A 22,513-nucleotide genomic window follows, 5' to 3' on the forward strand; every position below is an offset into this window, starting at 1 on the left:
TTATGTGCCTCCTCAATGTACTCTTCCATGGCTTGATTCTCAGTTCCTGTCAACAGATAAATGCTGTTGTGTGGTGGTGTGTTGCCTGCCATGAGCTTTATGGTGCATTCATAAAGATGATGGCTTTGACTTGACTTTACTAAACATGTCCTAGAAATCATGGTAACAGGTGGGAATTTCTACCTGAGTGGACGGTTAGGGACCCTCAAAAGAGGTGAATCTGTGGGTTGCAAATGTGCATCCAGGAAAAAACAATGATGATGGGGAAGTTTGTGGTTGTGGTGATGATGAGAGATGTACTGTATGCTTTTGGTGGAGGGTGCTGACTTGCAGTTCAATGGATTTGGTACAATGCATGATAGAGCCATCTCCAATTAATCCTCCGTTGAGGGCTTGCATTTTGAGTGGAGCCTGGAATGCTTTGCTGTCAAGGCAGAGTTTTCTACTAGAGCTCAGTCTATGATATTACCCTCTGCTACATACTCAATGAGTGCTGAAATAACAGAGAAATCTTCTGATGCCCCTTTTCCACCAAAGCAGTTCCAGGGCTGGTTCGGGGCCAGTTTGGAACTGGGTTTTCTGTTTCCACTGACAAATAACTGGCTCTGGGGCCAGAAAAACCGGTTCCAGGCTAGCACCAGCTCTCTGCTGGGCCAGAGGAAAGAACCGCTTATGTCAGCGGGGGGGGGGGGGGCGGAGTTGTTAAGACCAACAACAATAACAAGACCGTGAAAGATCGCCATTTTTAAGCGACGAGAAGCAGCAGCTGTACAAATGCGAAGTCATCTATTATTATTGTTGTTGCTGCTGCTGCTTCTTCCGTGTTGTTTTTGCTTCAATATTCGCGCCAAGGTTTATGCAAACGTAGCGACATAACTGACTTATACAGCAATGTAACTGACGTATACAGCGACGTAATGACATGTCTTCCCTTAGCACCGCGAGCTATGGAAAAGCAAACTGGTTCTCAGCTGGCTCGCAAGTTGAACGAGTTGTGAACCAGCACCAGCACTGGCCCCTAACCAGCCCTGGAACTGATTTGGTGGAAAAGGGGTATGAGTGTCTTATTTGTATTTTTATGGTGAAGACTGGGTAGGAAATTCATTGAATTGGACTCATTATTTTTGATTGATGGGAACAGCTAATTCACTCCTGAGGTGGTTGCATGGTCTGTGGAGAAGGATATTCAGGGCAATGAGAGACCAAGTGCTTTGGTGCTGTTGCTTTCAAGGCAAAGTCTTCCACTTTGGCAACATTAGTGTCCAAAGGTACTAAGCTTAGTTCTACCAACCGGCATGGGCTCTGTGATGCTTGGGTTAGGAGGGGGCTTTTCTTCAGCAGGTGATCTGTCTCCTGTTTTAGAATCTGGCTGAGGCAGATTGACAGGTTGATGAGCAAATATACTATGGCTTGTTTGTCATGACAGTAAAGCTCCATTAAGATGTCTGGACATAATTCTTGTTGGCACACTGCTTTTAATGGCGGCTTGTTCCATCCACAGCTGGCAACCAGTGTTCTGAACTCTAGAGCATACTCAGAGATGTTCCAGTTGCCCTGCTTGATGTCAAGGGGCTTTTCCACAATTTCTTTTCCCTCTGGGGAGTGAGCAATTCTTGAAAGCATTCAATGAAGCATTCATTCATTCATTCATAAGATGAGACAGGCTCACCTCCTTGAGACCAAATGGCATTTGCCCAATGTGCAATCACAGCGAGTAATTTTATGTTGCTCAGAAACTCCCTCCTGCTCAGTAAAATACAGGGAACATTGTAACAAAAATCCTTACACAGGCTGGCTCACTGGCGTATTTCTGACCATGCAATGAGTGGGAGAGTTTGATAAGTGGGTGCCACCTGTGGAGCTGGCTGCAATGGCAGCATGCTGCTAAGCTGTATGAGTCTACAGTAGCATTTAGCTGGATCAGCTGTTGTTGATGTTCTCCCACTAACCGGCTTTGAGAAGTGATCGCCTGCTGCCACTCAAGCATACTTGCTGTATCCATTGAAGTGGCGAATTCTGTCATGCATTTACTAAACATGCAGGTAGCAAACAATCCAAAAACATAGAACAAAAACAGTGATTTAAAAAAAAAAACATGCAAATGCCAGGTGATCAGCAAACAGAACAGACTAGAAAAAACAGAATCTCAAAACTGAAGGACAATAGCAAAGTCAAACTGTGAACCAGGCTTGGCACATCAGGAACAAAAACACTAAACAATACTCCATGTCAGAGTCGTGCTTCATGTGTGCATATGTAGAGATGAGTGGTGTTTGGTGATAAAGTCTAGGTGTGTGTAATCAGTAGTCAGGTAACTGTGAATGTGACAATGAGTGTGTGTACTATTTGTAGTTATGGGAGCAGTCTGGGAGGTGCAGTTCCTTGCAGATTCTGCCGTAGACATGACAAAGAGCACATGACCTGATCTGTACAGCTTTGAATGCCTGTTGTTCTCTAAAAAGTAAATATAAAACTTTAAAAGAATATTTTTTGTTACCTGTGTAAACTGCAATACATTACAGGCATTTACCGTAGCAGATGCTCTTATCCAGAGCAACATACATACCCAGTGCTGAGGGAGCTGTTGGGGTTAGGTGCCTTGCTCAAGGGCACTTCAGCCATGGATTTTCCCTGCTGGTCCAGGGAATCAAACCAGTGACCCTTTGGGCCCAAGCCTACTTCTCTAACCTTTAGGCCATGGCTGCCCCATACATAGGGTGCCACTGCCCACCACACATACTGATAACCAGTCAAAAGATTTAGTTTGTTTGTTTATGGATCTGTATTAGTAAACTAACATAAACCTAAATCATACAGAATGACTGTTGCAGCAATGTGTGCAAAGAATGAAGCAATTGTAGAGAAAAGTGCAAGTCAAGAATTCATGCTAATTTCCCTTGCATGTGACTGACACGCAAATGCCCTAAAAATAAAAGTCTTACCTGCAGTGTCTGTGAACTCCTGCCACTGTCTCGATAATAAAGCATTCTCCTTCGTTCAGACAGAAGGCCAACTCTTGGCTGTCTTGACAAGGTTTGAAGAACTCTGAGCGGACAGTCGGGGTTGTAGGTGCGACTTCATGAAAAAGAAACAAACAGGGTGAGAAAGAAATTAATACAATTTAAATTTAGTCATAAAAATACATTTCATTTATTTTGTCAATTTCCAATGAGAAAAATATGTTATGTTAACATTGTTATGGGATTAAATATGTTAGATGAATGACATTTTCAAGTATGGTGAATTTCATAATACATCCCCTGTTTTTAATTGAGTCACTGAGCAAACAAGATTGTCCAACATGTATTATACAGTGGCAGGGTTAATAATACAGTGCCACGGACAATAGACCAGATGGAGAACACTTAATGAGAAACAACTATCTGTTGGTAGTTAAATACACACATTCACTGCATGACAGTACCCAAGTGGTGTACAGCATCTCATATGCTATGAGGAAACAATATATTGGCTGCTTATTATCATTTAATTAGTGCAATACATGGTAGGCTAAAATCAATTCCCCAGGCTTAAATCACAATGAATCAATATGGAGCGCAAATCAAAATAGCATAAAATACTGTAGTTATTGTGTCTCCTTTTGTATGTGCTAATAGTTTGCATTGATCCAGCTGTACTTGCCTTATTCTAGAACGCTAACCTTATATATTCATGTACTTGCTTTCTTGTGTTTCCACGGCCCAGCTGAAACACATGCACACTGCATCCATGAACACACACACACACAGAGTAGAATCTATCCCAGATTGTAGATTACTGCAGCCTATTAGTGACATTTGTGTAAGGTGATTACATAGAGTGGAACACTCCCTGATATTTTTCAGACTGTCAGTGTAATGGAGGAATGGAGGGGGCTGGCAGGTTTTTATATCTTGGTGGGGACCAAATGTCCCCACAAGGATAGGAATATATGAGAATTTGGGCCATACAAGAAAAATAACTTTTTTCTGTATTTAACCCTCAAGCGACCAAGTGGGGTCATTTATGACCCCGGGCATATAATTTTGTGTGCAGTTTTTATACATTTGATCCGACAAATATTTCCTACCATGAATTTGTCAGTTAACTTGTCCTACAACTGTTCATAGGTTTTTGCAGGGATCAGCCGAATGGTGTGGCAAGAGTAATGAAAAATTGTGTGGGGTAATTTATGACACCGGAAAGAAGCATAGGATTTCTTGCAGTTATTCCTTATCAAATTTTGCTTTTACCAATTACTTATCTGTATGTTGTACTATTGTTACAGTGAACCATAGCAAGTAGACTAAGAATAGCTAGATTTACAGCTGCAGAAGCATTGAGACAGATACTTGAGGCCCAAAGTGATGATGAAAATCGCTCAGTTGATGATGATTAATTTTAGTATTAGCATATCCGCTAGAAATAGCATGTTAGTGAGTATTAGTATATTAGTTAGTAACTAGTTTTGATGTTACAAAGATCCCATCAACACTGCAATGGATATTTTTGCTCATACTTTTATTTTCATGATACATTTTCAGTCAGTGTTGTTGAATTAAGAAAATGTTCCAGTAAGACATAACAAAGACCATCTAGATTACGTTATATTCTTCTTATGCTGTGTCTCTTTATCTTCTTTCTGCATTAAAATTTGTTGTAAACCATACCTATCTACATTTTATATATTTTTATACTATCTGTCTTGAACACAGGAAGTAGTACATGTATGTAAAACCAAGAGAAAATAACTAGGTATACAGATTCATGTACTGAATATAGTGGGGCCATACAGTGGCACTTGAAAGATTGTGAACCCTTTAGAATTTTCTATATTTCTGCATAAATATGACCTAAAACATCATCAGATTTTCACACAAGTCCTAAAAGTAGATAAAGAGAACCCAGTTAAACAAACGAGACAAAAATATCATACTTGGTCATTTATTTATCAAGGAAAATGATCCAATATTACATATCTGTGAATGGCAAAAGTATGTGAACCTCTAGGATTAGCAGTTAATTTGAAAGTGAAATTAGAGTCAGGTGTTTTCAATCAGTGGGATGACAATCAGGTATGAGTGGGCATCCTGTTTTATTTAAAGAACAGGGATCTATCAAAGTCTGATCTTCACAACACATGTTTGTGGAAGTGTATCATGGCACGAACAAAGGAGATTTCTGAGGACCTCAGAAAAAGAGTTGTTGATGTTCATCAGGCTGGAAAAGGTTACAAAACCATCACTAAAGAGTTTGGAATCCACCAATCCACAGTCAGACAGATTGTGTACAAATGGAGGAAATTCAAGACCATTGTTACCCTCCCCAGGAGTGGCCGACCAACAAAGATCACTCCAAGAGCAAGGCGTGTAATATTCGGCGAGGTCACAAAGGACCCCAGGGTAACTTCCGAGCAACTGAAGGCCTCTCTCACACTGGCTAATGTTAATGTTTATGAGTCCACCATCAGGAGAACACTGAACAACAATGGTGTGCATGGCAGGGTTGCAAGGAGAAAGCCACTGCTCTACAAAAAGAACATTGCTGATTGTCTGCAGTTTGCTAAAGATCATGTGGACAAGCCAGAAGGCTATTGGAAAAATGTTATGTGGAAAGATGAGATCAAAATAGAACTTTTTGGTTAAAATGAGAAGCATTCTGTGTGGAGAAAGGAAAACACTGTATCTCAGCATAAGAACCTTATCCCATCTGTGAAACATGGTGGTGGTAGTATCATGGTTTGGGCCTATTTTGCTGCATCTGGGCCAGGACGGCTTGCCATTATTGATGGAACAATGAATTCTGAATTATACCAGCGAATTCTAAAGGAAAATGTCAGGACATCTGTCCATGAACTGAATCTCAAGAGAAGGTGGGTCATGCAGCAAGACAACGACCCTAAGCACACAAGTCATTCTACCAAAGAATGGTTAAAGAAGAATAAAGTTAATGTTTTGGAATGGGCAAGTCAAAGTCCTGATCTTAATCCAATCAAAATGTTGTGGAAGGACCTGAAGCAAGCAGTTCATGTGAGGAAACCCACCAACATCCCAGAGTTGAAGCTGTTCTGTACGGAGGAATGGGCTAAAATTCCTCCAAGCCGGTGTGCAGGACTGATCAACAGTTACCGGAAACGTTTAGTTTCAGTTCTTGCTGCACAAGGGGGTCACACCAGATACTGAAAGCAAAGGTTCACATACTTTTGCCACTCACAGATATGTAATATTGGATCATTTTCCTCAATAAATAAATGACCAAGTATAATAATTTTGTCTCATTTGTTTAACTGGCTTCTCTTTATGTACTTTTAGGACTTGTGTGAAAATCTGATGATGTTTTAGGTCATATTTATGCAGAAATATAGAAAATTCTAAAGGGTTCACAAACTTTCAAGCACCACTGTAAATGACCCCACCCGGTCATATTAGTTGCTAAAATAGCTTGGTCGCTTGAAGGTTAAAATAATAATAATAAAAGAGCCAAGAGGGAGATTTTAGCTCCCATCTAAAATCATGAATATCTGTCAATGCATGTAACAATGGGAGAAAAATCTGTAGCCCAAATAAGTCAGGCATTTACAGTGTTGTGGTCAAATCAATCTGTTGTTCTCATTGATTTATGAACCTCAGGTCAGAAGATTAGCTCCTTCAAGCCACTACTTCTGGATCAGAACGGATTAGAATGGTGTTAAGATGAGAACACGAGGACACAGGGATACAGAGGCTGCTATCATATAGAATTTTATGCAAATTATGATCGACAATGATACCCATTCACTGAAAATAGTTTCATGAAGTTTTATGTATGTAATTCAGCTCTGCCATTTGGAAGCATCAGCGAGAGTTTTATTTTGCATCGAGCCCACCATAAACATTCTGAGGGTTATAACATGATATAAATCATCTCGAAAGTATTGATCAGAAGTTACTGCATCAAATGTTTCATTGTAAAAACAGAAAATTGTAACTCTTTTCAGATTATTATTGTCAGTTTTATCCTCTAGAGTGCTCTTTAAAAGTGAGGCCAGAATACTACCACTGACAAGGAACCTGATCAGCAATCCGCTGTGTTTACTGTGTGACCTAGGGCCACTCATGGACCAGATATTTTACTACAACAGATTTGATTAAGATGCTCATAAAAAGGGACCATCTGCAGGCTAAGAGAGCAGAAACATGCAATAAACATCATCAAGCACTAAATTAAAAATTACAAACCATCAATAATAATTGCATCAATATTGGTGCTCTTGAGAGACTGGGGGAGGTGTTTAATGAATTAATGAACACCATAATCAATGCACAGGGATTCTGAGAAGCGACTAACAATAAGCAACCTTTTATGTCTGAACAATGATAAGTTTATTATTTCTTTCTTGATTGATTTTGCACATCAGAGCAAACTACTAGTCATACTCTGCACACAGTTTCTAGCTGTCAAAGCTAGTGATTTTTTTTTTAACCTTGAGTACATTTTATAGCTTTCATATAAATCCCAGCACTAGAATATGCCCATATAACACGGAAGGTGGCGTCCATCAATTTTACATCAACCTCATACAGTTCACTCAGCACTCAAATCAGGAACAATTTGACTACATATTGTGACATTATTTTGTAACATGCTGTGATGTGACTATGAATAAAGATTTTATTTATAAATACAGTAGAACTGTTAGTTTGTTCTTATATTGCTATACCACATTCTTAGTTTCCATCCTGCTGATAAGAGAAAATGTTTTGTTAAAGGAATTAGCTTTGAATATAGGCTAGTCAAGGCTGGTGTTCACTCACCAATTATGTAAAGAGAATTGTACAATAGGGCAGCAGAGTGGTGTAATAGTTAGCACTGTCACTTCACAGCAAGAAAGTTGTGGGTTCGTGGCCAATGGGGGCCTTTCTGTGCAGAGTTTGCATGTTCTCCCCATGTTTGCGTGGGTTTCCCCCACAGTCCAAAGACATGCAGGTTAGGTTAATTGGTGGCTCTAAATTGGCTGTAGGTGTGAATGTGAGTGTAAATGGTTGTTTGTCTCTATGGCCAAGTTTACATTAGACCGTATCTGTCTCGTTTTCTTCGCGGATGCACTGTCCGTTTACATTAAAACGCCGGGAAACGGGAATCCGCCAGGGTCCATGTATTCAATCCAGATCGTGTCTGGTCCGGTGCTGTGTAAACATTGAGATATGCGGATACGCTGTGCTGAGCTCTAGCTGGCGTCGTCATTGGACAACGTCACTGTGACATCCACCTTCCTGATTCGCTGGCGTTGGTCATGTGACGCGACTGCTGAAAAACGGTGCGGACTTCCGCCTTGTATCACCTTTCATTAAAGAGTATAAAAGTATGAAAATACTGCAAATACTGATGCAAATACTGCCCATTGTGTAGTTATGATTGTCTTTAGGCTTGCCATCCTTCCACTTGCAAGTGGTAAGTGACGCGCATGCCCGATATGCACTAGGATCACACACACAGCGGCTCAGTCCCGAATCACTGCTCGTGCGCTTCATTCGCACGCCCTGTGAGCTGCGCAGGGCCGGAGTGCGCACCCTCCAGAGGGCACTCGCTGTTCAGGGCAGAGTGATTTGGAGCGCAGGATGCCTGCGGAGCCGAGCGTATCCGTGTATTGGCGTTGCTGTGTGCACGCGAATCGTGTATTGGCGTTGCTGTGTGCACGCTAATCGTTTTAAAAACGTTAATCTGATGATCCGCTGATACGGTCTAATGTAAACCCCACCTATGTATCAGCCCTGCGATGACCTGGCGACTTGTCCAGGGTGTACGCTGGCTTTCGTCCATAGTCAGCTGGGATAGGCTCCAGCTTGCCCGCAACCCTGCACAGGATAAGTGGTTAAGGATAATGGATGGATGGATGAATTGTACAACAAAAATAACGTACAATGAGGTGGAGTGATACAACCCCGAAGTGGATTGTTTGGGAGTCTACTCCCAAAACATTTAGTGTTTTGTAAAGCAGTTTATTCCTCTTATACCATAGGATTTGCCAATGATTACAAAGTTTAATTTATCAGTGAATGAAACTTCATGCTTTTTAACCATTTACAGTTACATTTAATATTGTGGAATGTCCATGAGATAAGTTAGTATCCTGTTATTTACATTATAGTAGCTATAAATAGTCTCACCAGCTTCTCTTTTCTTTCTTGAAGTCAATAAAGCATTATGAGTTATCACTATAAGAACAGTAAAATATTAGGGTAAAAGCATTAATTTAAAGCTCATTTGAATTAAATATAAATAATTTGAAATCCAGCCAGAACTACTATCAGAGCTGGGAAAGCTACAATACTGATACCAGCTAGTCATGTTCTTTATTCAATTTTGTGAGACATATTTAATGGTTTGCTAAATAAGCACATTTATAGCTTTACAAAGCGGATTTTTCAATGAGTACATTTTGGGAACATTAACTAAACCAACCAAAAGAAAAACAATCATTTAAAGTAGAGCTTATGAGGTCCTCTCTGAAGCACAGCAGCCTTCACTTCTGTCGACAAATTATTTAAAAGAAACAGACTGAAAGCAAGCTGAAAAGAAATTGAAATTTTGTGGTTGCCAACCCCAACCATCTGCAAAATGAAGTGTGCAGGATTTAAAGCATTCTCTGTGTTTACCACTCAGTGTAATGCTGTGAGCTTCCACTAATTTTGCTCAGTAATGTGCAAAAACAGCTTCAGTAATTGTTCAGGTGTTGATGGGATAATTGTTCAGTCTGTACTCAATGGAAGAATTATCCCTGTAGTTATTCCCTAAATACTATATTCATCCTGGTCACTTTAAAAGTAGTCCAAAAGGCAATTTAGTAAATCATTCACAATGTCATGTGATTCCTCTGTAGAATACTATAATATAGCCTTGGAACGAGTTAAAAATGAAACTGTATTCTGTGTAGAGGCTCAAAAAACATGATATTACAGTATATTTCCAGTGATATGTAAAAGAGTCAATTAATATTCTATGTATATGCAAGGGAGCACATGGGAAAAGCATAAAACAAAGACACATTGCCTCCCTACATACAGATTAAGCAGATTAAAATGGATCTGATGCAAACTAAATACAAGCTAATTATCCTGTTTCTGTAAATATTGTTTCAATAGATAAATATTCAGTATAATGCATAATGTTAATTGTAATAGAACAGCAATGGAAACTATGAGCATACTGTATTTAGGAAATTGCATGGCTGTAAGATTTATTCAGCTATAGAGTATATCTAGATAAATATATGCATTACATACAGTGCATCATGCACCCCTTTGAAGAAAAAAAAACAATGCATACAGTCACTAAAGTCAGGATAGGAACTAGGATGTACATTTACATAGCAGTTTTCTGAATGCCCTGTCTGTAATCACCCTGCTCATTAGTGTGCTCAGGCTGTGGCTGATCTCTGGGGAGAGTTCTCTCACAGTGTTTACAGCCAAGCCCATCAAACAGACTGCTGAGGACACTATCTTTACCCATCATCCACCACTCCCTACAGCCCTTCTACTTTTTTCAGTCAAGTACAGAGAAGTAGGAGGTTCTTTGCAAGACAAATCCATGTCTGATGGAAACTATTTTGTAAGGTTAGTTTTTTATTCTTTGAATGAGCAAAATGTGTGTCAGTTAGTAATTTGGAAAGTGTTCACTATATAACAACTAGTTTTTCATTGTTGGCTCTATATTCATACAGTTTTGATCTTTTCTCTTACAGCCAAGCCTCTGACTTAAAGGTAGTGTTACCAGGCCTGAGAGGTCATAGACAGATTGGTTCTGCCAATACTTTCCCCTTAACTCCATCATGCTCATCATGACATCCTCTGTCAAAGACAAATGGGGGTTAGTGAGGGGGCAGTGTGCTTCTTGCCAGCAGGGTGGTGGACTGTGAAGGCTTGGCTGCATTGACGGCCTGGAATAGCTGTAGACACAAACATCTGTCACACAGTCACAGCCCACCTTGTCCTTCACCAATCAGGTAGACAGTCCCCTAAGGGCAATTTCCTGAAACATCATCTGAGAAATTCCTGCAATCTGAGGCCCTGTCCACACGGCAACGGATTCAGGTGAATCCGATACAATTTTTTATTGTTTCGGCCTGGCGTCCACACGGCACCGGTGTTTTGGGTGCCCCAAAACGCAATCTTTTGAGAACGGGTTCCAGAGTGGAAAGATCTGGCAACGGCGCCGTTGTGAAGTCGTCTGGATGAGTAGAACGGATTTGTTTACGATTACGTCACAACCACATGACTGTGAGTGCTTCACGCCGGGTAGAAGTGTAACGAACTCGATGCGAGTTGTCAACAAATCCTATAACTTGGTTCATGAAACGTCTCGTCTCGTCTCGTCTCGTCTTCTTCCGCTTATCCAGGACCGGGTCGCGGAGGCAGCAGTCTAAGCATGGAAGCCCAAACTTCCCTTTCCCCAGACACCTCGGCCAGCTCCTCGGGAAGAACACCGAGGCGTTCCCAGGCCAGCCGAGAGACATAGTCCCTCCAGCGTGTCCTGGGTCTTCCCCGGGGCCTCCTCCCGGGGGGACATGCCTGGAACACCTCCCCAGGGAGGCGTCCAGGAGGCATCCGAAAAAGATGCCCGAGCCACCTCAGCTGGTTCCTCTCGATGTGGAGGAGCAGCGGCTCTACTCCGAGCTCCTCCCGAGTGACTGTGCTTCTCACCCTATCTCTAAGGGAGCGCCCAGCCACCCTGCGAAGGAAACTCATTTCAGCCGCTTGTATCCGCGATCTTTTTCTTTCTGTCATTACCCAAAGCTCATGACCATAGGTGAGAGTCGGAACGTAGATCGACCGGTAAATTGAGAGCTTCGCCTTTTGGCTCAGCTCCTTCTTCACCACGACGGACCGGTAAAGCGACCGCATCACTGCAGAGGCTGCACCGATCCGCCTGTCGATCTCATGCTCCATCCTTCCCTCACTCGTGAACAAGATCCCGAGATACTTAAACTCCTCCACTTGAGGCAGGACTTCTCCACCAACCTGGAGAGGGCAAGCCACCCTTTTCCGGTCGAGAACCATGGCCTCGGACTTGGAGGTGCTGATTCTCATCCCAGCCGCTTCACACTCGACTGCAAACCGCCCCAGTACATGCTGAAGGTCCTGGTTTGAAGAAGCCAACAGGACAACATCATCCGCAAAAAGCAGAGATGAAATCCTGTGGTTCCCAAACAGGATTCCTTCCGGCCCCTGGCTGCGCCTAGAAATTCTGTCCATAAAAATTATGAACAGAACCGGTGACAAAGGGCAGCCCTGACGGAGTCCAACATGCACTGGGAACAGATCTGACTTACTGCCGGCAATGCGAACCAGACTCCTGCTCCGTTCGTACAGGGACCGGACAGCCCTTAGCAAAGAGCCCCGAACCCCATACTCCCGAAGCACCCCCCACAGAATACCACGGGGGACATGGTCGAATGCCTTCTCCAGATCCACAAAGCACATGTGGACTGGTTGGGCAAACTCCCATGAACCCTCGAGCACCCTATGAAGGGTATAGAGCTGGTCCAGTGTTCCGCGACCAGGACGAAAACCGCATTGTTCCTCCTGGATCCGAGGTTCGACTATTGGTCGAATTCTCCTCTCCAGTACCCTGGAGTAAACTTTCCCTGGGAGGCTGAGAAGTGTGATTCCCCTATAATTGGAGCACACTCTCCGGTCCCCTTTCTTAAAAAGAGGGACCACCACCCCAGTCTGCCACTCCAGAGGCACTGTCCCCGACCGCCACGCGATGTTGCAGAGGCGTGTCAACCAAGACAGCCCCACAACATCCAGAGACTTGAGATACTCAGGGCGGATCTCATCCACCCCCGGTGCCTTGCCACCGAGGAGCTTGCAAACCACCTCAGTGACTTCGGCTTGGGTAATGGACGAGTCCACCTCTGAGTCATCAGCCTCAGTCTCCTCAGTGGAAGACATGACGGTGGGATTGAGGAGATCCTCAAAGTATTCCTTCCACCGCCCGACAATGTCCCCAGTCGAGGTCAACAGCTCCCCACCCGCACTGTAAACAGTGTTGGCAGAGTACTGCTTCCCCCTCCTGAGGCGCCGGACGGTTTGCCAGAATTTCTTCGAGGCCGACCGATAGTCCTTCTCCATGGCCTCCCCGAACTCCTCCCAGTTCCGAGTTTTTGCCTCCGCAACTGCCCGAGCTGCAGCACGCCTGGCCTGCCGATACCCGTCGGCTGCCTCAGGAGTCCCGGAGGTCAACATGGCCCGATAGGACTCCTTCTTCAGCTTGACGGCATCCCTTACTTCCGGTGTCCACCACCGGGTTCGGGGATTGCCGCCACGACAGGCACCGGAGACCTTGCGGCCACAGCTCCGAACAGCTGCGTCCACAATGGAGGTAGAGAACATGGTCCACTCAGACTCAATGTCCCCCGCCTCCCTCGGAAGCTGGGAAAAGCTCTCCCGGAGGTGGGAGTTAAAGACCTCCCCAACAGAGTGCTCGGCCAGACGTTCCCAGCAGACCCTCACCATACGTTTGGGCCTGCCAGGTCTGTCCAGCTTCCTCCTCCGCCAGCGGATCCAACTCACCACCAGGTGGTGATCAGTTGACAACTCAGCCCCTCTCTTCACCCGAGTGTCCAAGACATAGGGTCGGAGATCAGATGACACGACTACAAAGTCGATCATCGACCTCCGACCTAAGGTGTCCTGGTGCCACGTGCACTTATGGACACCCCTATGCTCGAACATGGTGTTCGTTATGGACAAACTGTGACTAGCACAGAAGTCCAATAACAAAACACCACTCAGGTTCAGATCGGGGAGGCCGTTCCTCCCAACCACGCCCCTCCAGGTGTCACTGTCATCGCCCACGTGAGCATTGAAGTCCCCCAGTAGCACAATGGAGTCCCCAGTCTGAGCACCCCTCAGTACCTCTCCCAGGGACTCCAAGAAGGCCGGATACTCTATACTGCTATTTGGCCCGTAGGCACAAACAACAGCAAGAGCCCTCTCCCCAATCCGAAGGCGCAGAGAGGCGACCCTCTCGTTCACTGGGGTAAACTCCAACACATGGCGGCTGAGCTGGGGAGCTATAAGGAAGCCCACACCAGCCCGCCGCCGCTCACCATGGGCGACTCCAGAGAAGTGGAAAGTCCAGCCCCTCTCGAGGAGCTGGGTTCCAGAGCCCAAGCTGTGCGTGGAGGTGAGCCCGACTATCTCTAGCCGGTACCTCTCAACCTCCCGCACAAGCTCAGGCTCCTTCCCCCCCAGCGAAGTGACATTCCATGTCCCAACAGCCAGCCGCTGTGTCCGGGGGTCAGGTCGTCGAGGCCCCTGCCTTCGACTGCCACCCAATCCACACTGCACCAAACCCCTACTGCTACCTCTGTGGGTGGTGAACCCACAGGAGGTCGGGCCCACGTCGCCTCTTCGGGCTGAGCCCGGCCGGGCCCCATGGGCAAAGGCCCGACCACCAAGCGCTCGCATACGAGCCCCAACCCCGGGCCTGGCTCCAGGGTGGGGCCCCGGCTGCGTCCTACCGGGCGACGTCACGGTCCTGGATTTTTTCTCCATAGGGGTTCATGAAACGCGCTTACAAAATATTTTCACTGTGAATATTTATTGTGTAATGGTGCAAAGTGAGAGAGAGAGAGAGAGAGAGAGAGTTAGGGCAGAGTCAATCCCGCCAGCAAAAATAGGGGAAAAAAAGGAGCGATCTCACCTCTTCAGATGTTGGTTTAAGTCCTACAATACATTCCTCAAAAAGGGCGTAGAAGAACAAATTAATCCATCAACGTGTAGCATTCAATTTATTCCGGACCATTAAAGACGTCGCCTTCCGCGTAGAATCATACGTCTTCCTCGCCGCCATATTGGATGGGTCAAAGCGGAGAATAAAGATGCCTCATTCATGTGCTGCGTTTAACTGTACCAACAGGTTTACCATCCAAACGAGATCACATGGGATTACCTTTCACAGGTGAGACTGGAAAAATACTTTTCATTGTATTTGGTCATTATAACGTAATTTTAGCAACAGATTTTCCTGACTTTGTGGCTAATATGAAGTCTCGCGCATAATAGTTTATGCGCATGCGTCCTTACTTCTTCTATTGTTCTGGTGTCTCCGAAGGGACTGTCTTACAGTGCCCCTAGAGGTGTGGTATGTGTATTGCATCGTTTTCAGCAAGCATTGCGTTGCCATATGGACCTGATATTTTACTGATCGTTGCCCATGTGGACGCGATATTTTTTTAAATAACATCTCGTTGTCGTGTGGATGTAGCCTGAAACACACACCACGTGCTCCCACGTTCATTAGAGAAATCTCTACTAGGCTATAAATCTGAAAATATAAAGAAAATCTTCTATGACTAAAAATAAGCCACATTCTTGTGTGCTATGGTGTCAGAATATAACCATATTGGTATAATGAACAATTATAATTTTTCATACCCCACCACTGTTCAATTCTCAAATTTGAATTCATTAGTTGGTGTTCATTATTCTTATTCTTCTTAACATCAGCTCTGGCAGTAGTGCTGGGTGTATTTCAAATCTCAAGGCTATATTAAATGTGCATGTTCTAATACATTACTGTTTCCATAGTAACAACTCATTTACTTAGATGGTGGATCCACTGACTTAGATGCTCTACAAAATATAAGGTTAATAATAAATGGATCAAAATATCACTGTCCCACCAACCCACTGCTGATTTTTTTTTCTTATAACAACAGAACCTGTTTTGTTTTATTCCTTCCATAGACAACGTTTCAAGATAGTGTTACCTGAGCCAAGCTAAATTGTTTTTGCCTACATTTGTCACTACAGACAGATGACAAATTAAAGGAAAAATGGTGTGTCTGTTATGCTGTTGGAGGCATTTTGGTCTGCTTGTCCACTTAGAGTAAAGCATCACTGCAAATCAGTACAAAGTTATTCTAAATGATCACCTTTATCCTATGATGAAACAAGGCTGTCTTTCAGGATGACAATTTCTCCATTCACATGGCACAGTGACTCAGTAAGTGGTGTATGAAAATGTTGTAAGTCATATGCTATGGCCTTCACAGTCACCAGAACCCTCCCCAATTGAACACTTGGGAGATTTTGCAGCAAACTGTTAGAGAGCACTCTCCACCACTATCATCAAACCACCAATTGAGGGTATATCTTTTAGTGTTCGTCCCTCCAGTTTTGTTGAAGAGACTTAAGGCCTCTGCATGCTTGTGCGACACGGCTTTCGCAGACAGCTTTTCGCAGACAGTTGTAATTTATTGTTGAGCGGGGATAATAGGCGTGCGCGATGTTATTCACCGGCACAACGCAAGGGGGCGCGAAGTCGCTAGGAGTAGTTGGTGGGTGTGGTTAGTGGAGTGTTTATCCTCCGGTTACTTATAATGACTAGAACTGGAGTCGTATAGATGTACGCACTTCCTCACTTCCTCGATCAACCGCTCTTCGTGCTGCTCCATCTTCGCTCGTGTTTTTAAAAATGCCGGTCGTGAAAACAAAACAAACCGGGAAAGTAGGGAAGCGGAAGTGCGTGTACAGCGAATATAGAGTGGACCAATCAGAGCCCTCTTGTCTGCGAGGCTTCTGCGGTGGTCACAATTTTTGGGAGGTGCGCGCAGAGCGTCTGCGAAGGTGGGGGGGCTACGCAGACACTGTCTGCGACACCGTCTGCGAGGACTGGGTTGTCAGCATAAATTGGCCTTTAGGCTACAGCCACACGACAACGGCAACGAGATTTTTTTTTTTTTTTTTTTTTAGCGGGTAAAAAAAATATCGCGTCCACATGGGCAAGGGATCAGTAAAATATCAGGTACATATGGCAACGCAATGCTTGCTGAAAACGATGCAATACACATGCCACACCACTATGTGCGCTGTAAGACGGTCCCATCGGAGACACCAGAACAATAGAAGAAGTAGGACGCATGCACATAAACCCCATAGATTTACATAGAAGACTAGATTCCTCACCGCGTATTCCAGAACGTCCGCACAGGGCGGCCATCTTACCACAGACAAGGGGTATGAAGACTTACGCAAGCACAGCACAGCACTCACATTATGATTTACAGGAAATCAAAGTAATGACTTTGATGACAAGATGATGTGTGTGTCTGTGTGTGTTTTAATTGTAGATGTTTATATCAGTATGTTTAGTTTTATTTTAACTGCACATTGGAGCCTAGTCAAATGAAATTTCAACCTTCTGTGCTAACATATATTGACTTTGACATGATAATCAGCTTTGAATGTTCTTTTTGTAAATGTAAAGATATCTTTTTATCCTTGGAAGTATAACCACATGTGATTTAATTAAATGCTTTTTTTGTCACAAACTACTGTGAGTCGCTGTCACTGTTTTATACTATTACTTACTCGGGCAGTGCATTTGTTATTATGCTATGATGTGAGTTTACATTTGTTATTATGCTATGATGTGAGTGCATTAGGTTTTTGAGGTGGATGAAGTATTTCTGAAGTTTCAGAAGTGAGTAAGCTGTTTATTTAACTTTAGCTTCCCCTACGGCCCTATCACATGTAAAAATATTTTCACTAAAAATTGGAAATAAATTGTATGGTTATTTGTCCTCAGGCCGCAGTTATCCATAAGTATGCAGTGTTAGGCTTCTCACAGCATAGGAATTTCAGCATGCATCCTGTCTTACAGTCTGAAATATTTTTGCCAAGCTATGCGTATTTTTTTAAAACATAAAATGATGAATAATCATTAATATCATAAATACATACTTCCGTTTGGGTTTTTTATATAACAAACCAAACCGTTTGAATATCGATTGAAATTTGAGGAAGTTACGGTCATCTGAAAAGTACATATCGCTACCAACACAATGTAATGGGTAAGCCAGCTGTCTGAGGTAAGATGGCCGCCATGTGCGGATGTTCGACTTCGTTGACGGGCAACGGGGACGAGGCATCTAGTCTTCTATGTAAATCTATGATAAACCCCTTCTTCCACCCGGCGTGAAGCACTCACAGGAACAAACACACAACAACAAGAAGAAGATGGCTGCGACTACGCGAGGAAATCGTGCCTTCTGTGTGTACAAATTAGTTTTATTAGTGTGCATAGTTTTATATAACTTTAATTTTCTTATTGTGTGTGAACATTTTGAAAAGCATTTTTATATAATTTATATAACTTTTTATATTGTGTGTGAACATTTTGAAAAGCAGTCTTATCCAATAAAAAAAAGAAATTCAAGAAATGGTTCAGTTACTTGTTTATTTAAAAGAATTATTTAAAATTATTTAAAAGCCATTGTTGCTGTTGTTGTTACGAATGATGCGCGTGAGAGTGCTGCTTGTTCTAGTCATGTGGTTGTGATGTCATCGTAAACAAATCCGTTCTACTCATCCAGACGACTTCGCATCGGTGCCGTTGCCAGATTTTTCCACTCTGGAACCTGTTCTCAAAAAATATCGTTTTGGGGCACCCAAAACGCCGGTGCCGTCTGGACGCCAGGCCGAAACGATAAAAAATTTTATCAGATTCACCTGAATCCGTTGCCGTGTGGACAGGGCCTTAGGTGGGGTTTACATTAGACCGTATCAGCGGATCATCAGATTAACGTTTTTAAAACGATTAACATGCACACAGCAACACCAATACACGATTTGCCTGCACACAGCAACGCCAATACACGGATACGCTCGGCTCCGCAGGCATCCTGCGCTCCAAATCACTCCGCCCTGAACAGCGAGTGCCCTCTGGAGGGTGCGCACTCCGGCCCTGCGCAGCTCACAGAGCGCGCGAGTGAAGTGCACGAGCAGTAATTCGGGACTGAGCCGCTGTGTGTGTGATCCCAGCGCATATCGGGTATGCGCGTCACTTACCACTTGCAAGTGGAAGGATGGCAAGCCTAAAGACAATCATAACTACACAATGGGCAGTATTTGCAGTATTTTCATACTTTTATACTCTTTAATGAAAGGTGATACAAGGCGGAAGTCCGCGCCGTTTTTCAGCAGTCGCGTCACATGACCAACGCCAGCGAATCAGGAAGGTGGATGTCACAGTGACGTTGTCCAATGACAACGCCAGCTAGAGCTCAGCACAGCGTATCCGCGTATTCTCAATGTTTACACAGCACCGGACCAGACACAATCTGGATTGAATACGTGGACGCTGGCGGGTTCCCGTTTCCAGGCGTTTCCAGGCATTTTAATGTAAACGGACAGTGCATCCGCGAAGAAAACGAGACAGATACGGTCTAATGTAAACTTGGCCTTAGACTCTGTAGATTTATCTATTGAAGCTTTTCTTTGCTTGTAATAGTCCAACACATTAGTAAGACACTTAAGCTTCTGATAGTTCAAATGGCAGCACACATGACAAAGCTAAAACCACATTACTTCAAAACATACAAAAAGGATTGCTGGACAGGTACAAGCACTTATCAGATAAGTGGAGTTTAGAAGGAAGCAGTGATTTTAAGAGCTATATTAACATTAATTTCATCAATATGCACCTTTTGGACTGGCCTTGAGAGAGATGTAAAATGCTTTTACAGAGGGGGATGTTGAGAGCAGTGCATTTAGTAATTGAGGAAATGATGTTAATAAAGAGAATAGTGCTCCTCTCTCTTCCTCCTTGCTAATATCACTAAAGTTAATGCTAAGCTAAAATAAGCATCTATGGACAAATTTTCACTTTGTGTTTAGCTTCAAATCTTTTTTAAAAGAAGGTAGAAAATAGTATTTTTATAGGATACCACTTAGTAAGCATGAAAAAAGTTCATAAAGTAATGCAATATTATTATACAATTATAAATTGTAAATGTTAATTACTGCACTTATGACATCCTTACTGTCCTGCTTGTTTACAGTAATGGCACCAAATTGTTTCATAAAAGCAAACTATCAAATTACACTATAAGAACCTGCTAAAATGATTGATGATTATACAGTAAGATACAATCCTGAAGACCAAAGAGGAAAAAAAAACAAAACAAGAACAATCTAAGCGTATGTGGGTTATTTAATTAAAATAACTGGCTAGCTTTCAGATTAACTTAATTTTATATCTGGTTTAAACTTGTTGTACTTATTATCAGCTAAAATAATTGAGGCTGTACATCATTTATCAAACCTCACAATGACCACATTAGCTAGCCAAAGTTCATTTGCTGCTTTAGGTAAATGCTAGAGCAAAATTAATGATACTGTCTGCTTTAATGTTTTATTACAATATGCACTGTGACAGCGATGTTACAGTAGCTGTACAGTATGTGTCTGGTATGCAGGTGACAGAAAGATGTAAAAGCAATAGAGAGTTTATTGCAGCAAAGTTGGCAGACAAATCCAAATTAATAATTAAAGTCAGAGTTGTAAAACAGGCAATGGTCAGGCGAGGCACAGACAGGATATCAAAGGCAAACACGATAAGCAGTAATCGAAGAACAGCCTGGGTCAATAACCAAATAAACAGCACAAATCAACAAGGCATGGTAAAATCAAGCACAGGAACTCTGAGTGTTTACTTCCCAATGACAAACTGTGTTAGAATTCGGGAGACTGTAAGTGGTGAGATGCAGGATGGTTGTTGTAGTCCGTGGCAGCCAAATTTGACGGCCGCTGTGAGCAGGTGCAGACATGACAGTATGGCCCACTGATAAACTCCACAGTATAAACCTCTAGTTCTGTAAATATTTTCCTACAATACCAGGCAGACTACAATATCTTATTGTAAATTACATTTTAAGAATTATTCTGGTTTGGGGGGCGGCACGGTGGTGTAGTGGTTAGCGCTGTCGCCTCACAGCAAGAAGGTCCGGGTTCGAGCCCCGTGGCCGGGGAGGGTCTTTCTGTGTGGAGTTTGCATGTTCTCCCCGTGTCTGCGTGGGTTTCCTCCGGGTGCTCCAGTTTCCCCCACAGTCCAAAGACATGCAGGTTAGGTTAACTGATGACTCTAAATTGACCGTAGGTGTGAATGTGAGTGTGAATGGTTGTCTGTGTCTATGTGTCAGCCCTGTGATGACCTGGCGACTTGTCCAGGGTGTACCCCGCCTTTCGCCCGTAGTCAGCTGTGATAGGCTCCAGCTTGCCTGCGATCCTGTAGAACAGGATAAAGTGGCTAGAGATAATGAGATGAGATGAGATTCTGGTTTGGTTTGGGTTCCAGTTGTAGCTAACCTAGGAAGTACTCAGGGAAGAAAATTGGTTACCCATGGCAGTATGCTCTCCAGTGAGAATTAAAGAACTTATTCATCATGCAAATGCCAGAAAAACAGGGCCATTACCAAATAGAACCAAGGAGTATGAGATGAAAAGTAAGACCCTTCACCTTTTTGAGAAAATGTAAATTGAATCCTCTTGGCACTCTGAAATGACTCCTCTACAGATGAAGACAGCTCTCTATGGACAAAGGAATAGCTGAAGTGTCCTTGAACAAAGCACCTGACCCCCAACTGCTCCCCAGGCTGCTCTGGGTATGTTGTATGTCGCTTTGGATAAGAGTGTCTGCTAAATGCCTGTAATGTAATGCAAGTGTGCCTGTATGACCTGAAGTGGCATTTAGGACAAAGGCTAGCACTCCACAGGATTTAAAAACAACGTTTTTTCAACTGTTTTATGCTAGCCCAGGGACATCAAAACATAAGATCACGATCAATTAGGCACAGAAAGGATCTTAGTGGCTTGCCACCATTAAATGGTTTTAATTAAGCAACATGACTGGCAAGCCTTTCTTGGATGTAAAAAAAAAAGAAACGAAAAAAAAAAAATTTTTAACTACAGTGGTACCCAAAAATGTCTTGACTATACTATCCAGGCTGTGTAATACGTTTTAATGACATTACAAGACCTATCAAACTGTGAAGCTGTAAAATCTGTCTTTATCAATTAAAGCCAATATAACTGATGTTTACGGTTCTAATGCCAAACTCAAACTGAAGTTCACCTACTGCATTCAAAATCTCATCTCATTATCTGTAGCCGCTTTATCCTGTTCTACAGGGTCACAGGCAAGCTGGAGCCTATCCCAGCTGACTACGGGCGAAAGGCGGGGTACACCCTGGACAAGTCGCCAGGTCATCACAGGGCTGACACATAGACACAGACAACCATTCACACTCACATTCACACCTACGGTCAATTTAGAGTCACCAGTTAACCTAACCTGCATGTCTTTGGACTGTGGGGGAAACCGGAGCACCCGGAGGAAACCCACGCGGACACGGGGAGAACATGCAAACTCCGCACAGAAAGGCCCTCGCCGGCCACGGGGCTTGAACCCGGACCTTCTTGCTGTGAGGCGACAGCGCTAACCACTACACCACCGTGCCACCCCTGCATGCAAAATGTCAAAGAAATTTATAAACTTTACATCTGGGCAAAGATATATAAAGAGCCTGTGGAACAATGAAATAAACGTCCACTTTTAACCAGCCAATATCTTCATCCACTATTAAGTACTTTTTAACTTCTTATACATGTCTGCATATAAAAAGACACAAACAAATCCAGGACTATACAGCGCATGCAGCTGTAACTTTGTTACCATCAGATTATAATGGGATTGTGTTGATTAC

General features: G+C 43.3%; 1 protein-coding gene across 1 annotated transcript in view; it reads right to left on the reverse strand.

Moving 5' to 3' along the window:
- Nucleotides 1-22,513, reverse strand: part of nrg3b (neuregulin 3b) — a 350,798-nt gene that overhangs the window by 117,753 nt on the left and 210,532 nt on the right. The window contains exon 2 of the mRNA XM_060939918.1: nucleotides 2,943-3,075. Within this exon, the coding sequence (XP_060795901.1) occupies nucleotides 2,943-3,075 (133 nt within the window). The remainder of the gene's footprint in view (nucleotides 1-2,942; nucleotides 3,076-22,513) is intronic.

This window comes from Neoarius graeffei, chromosome 14 (genome assembly GCF_027579695.1).
Source record: "Neoarius graeffei isolate fNeoGra1 chromosome 14, fNeoGra1.pri, whole genome shotgun sequence".
Taxonomy (NCBI): domain Eukaryota; kingdom Metazoa; phylum Chordata; class Actinopteri; order Siluriformes; family Ariidae; genus Neoarius; species Neoarius graeffei.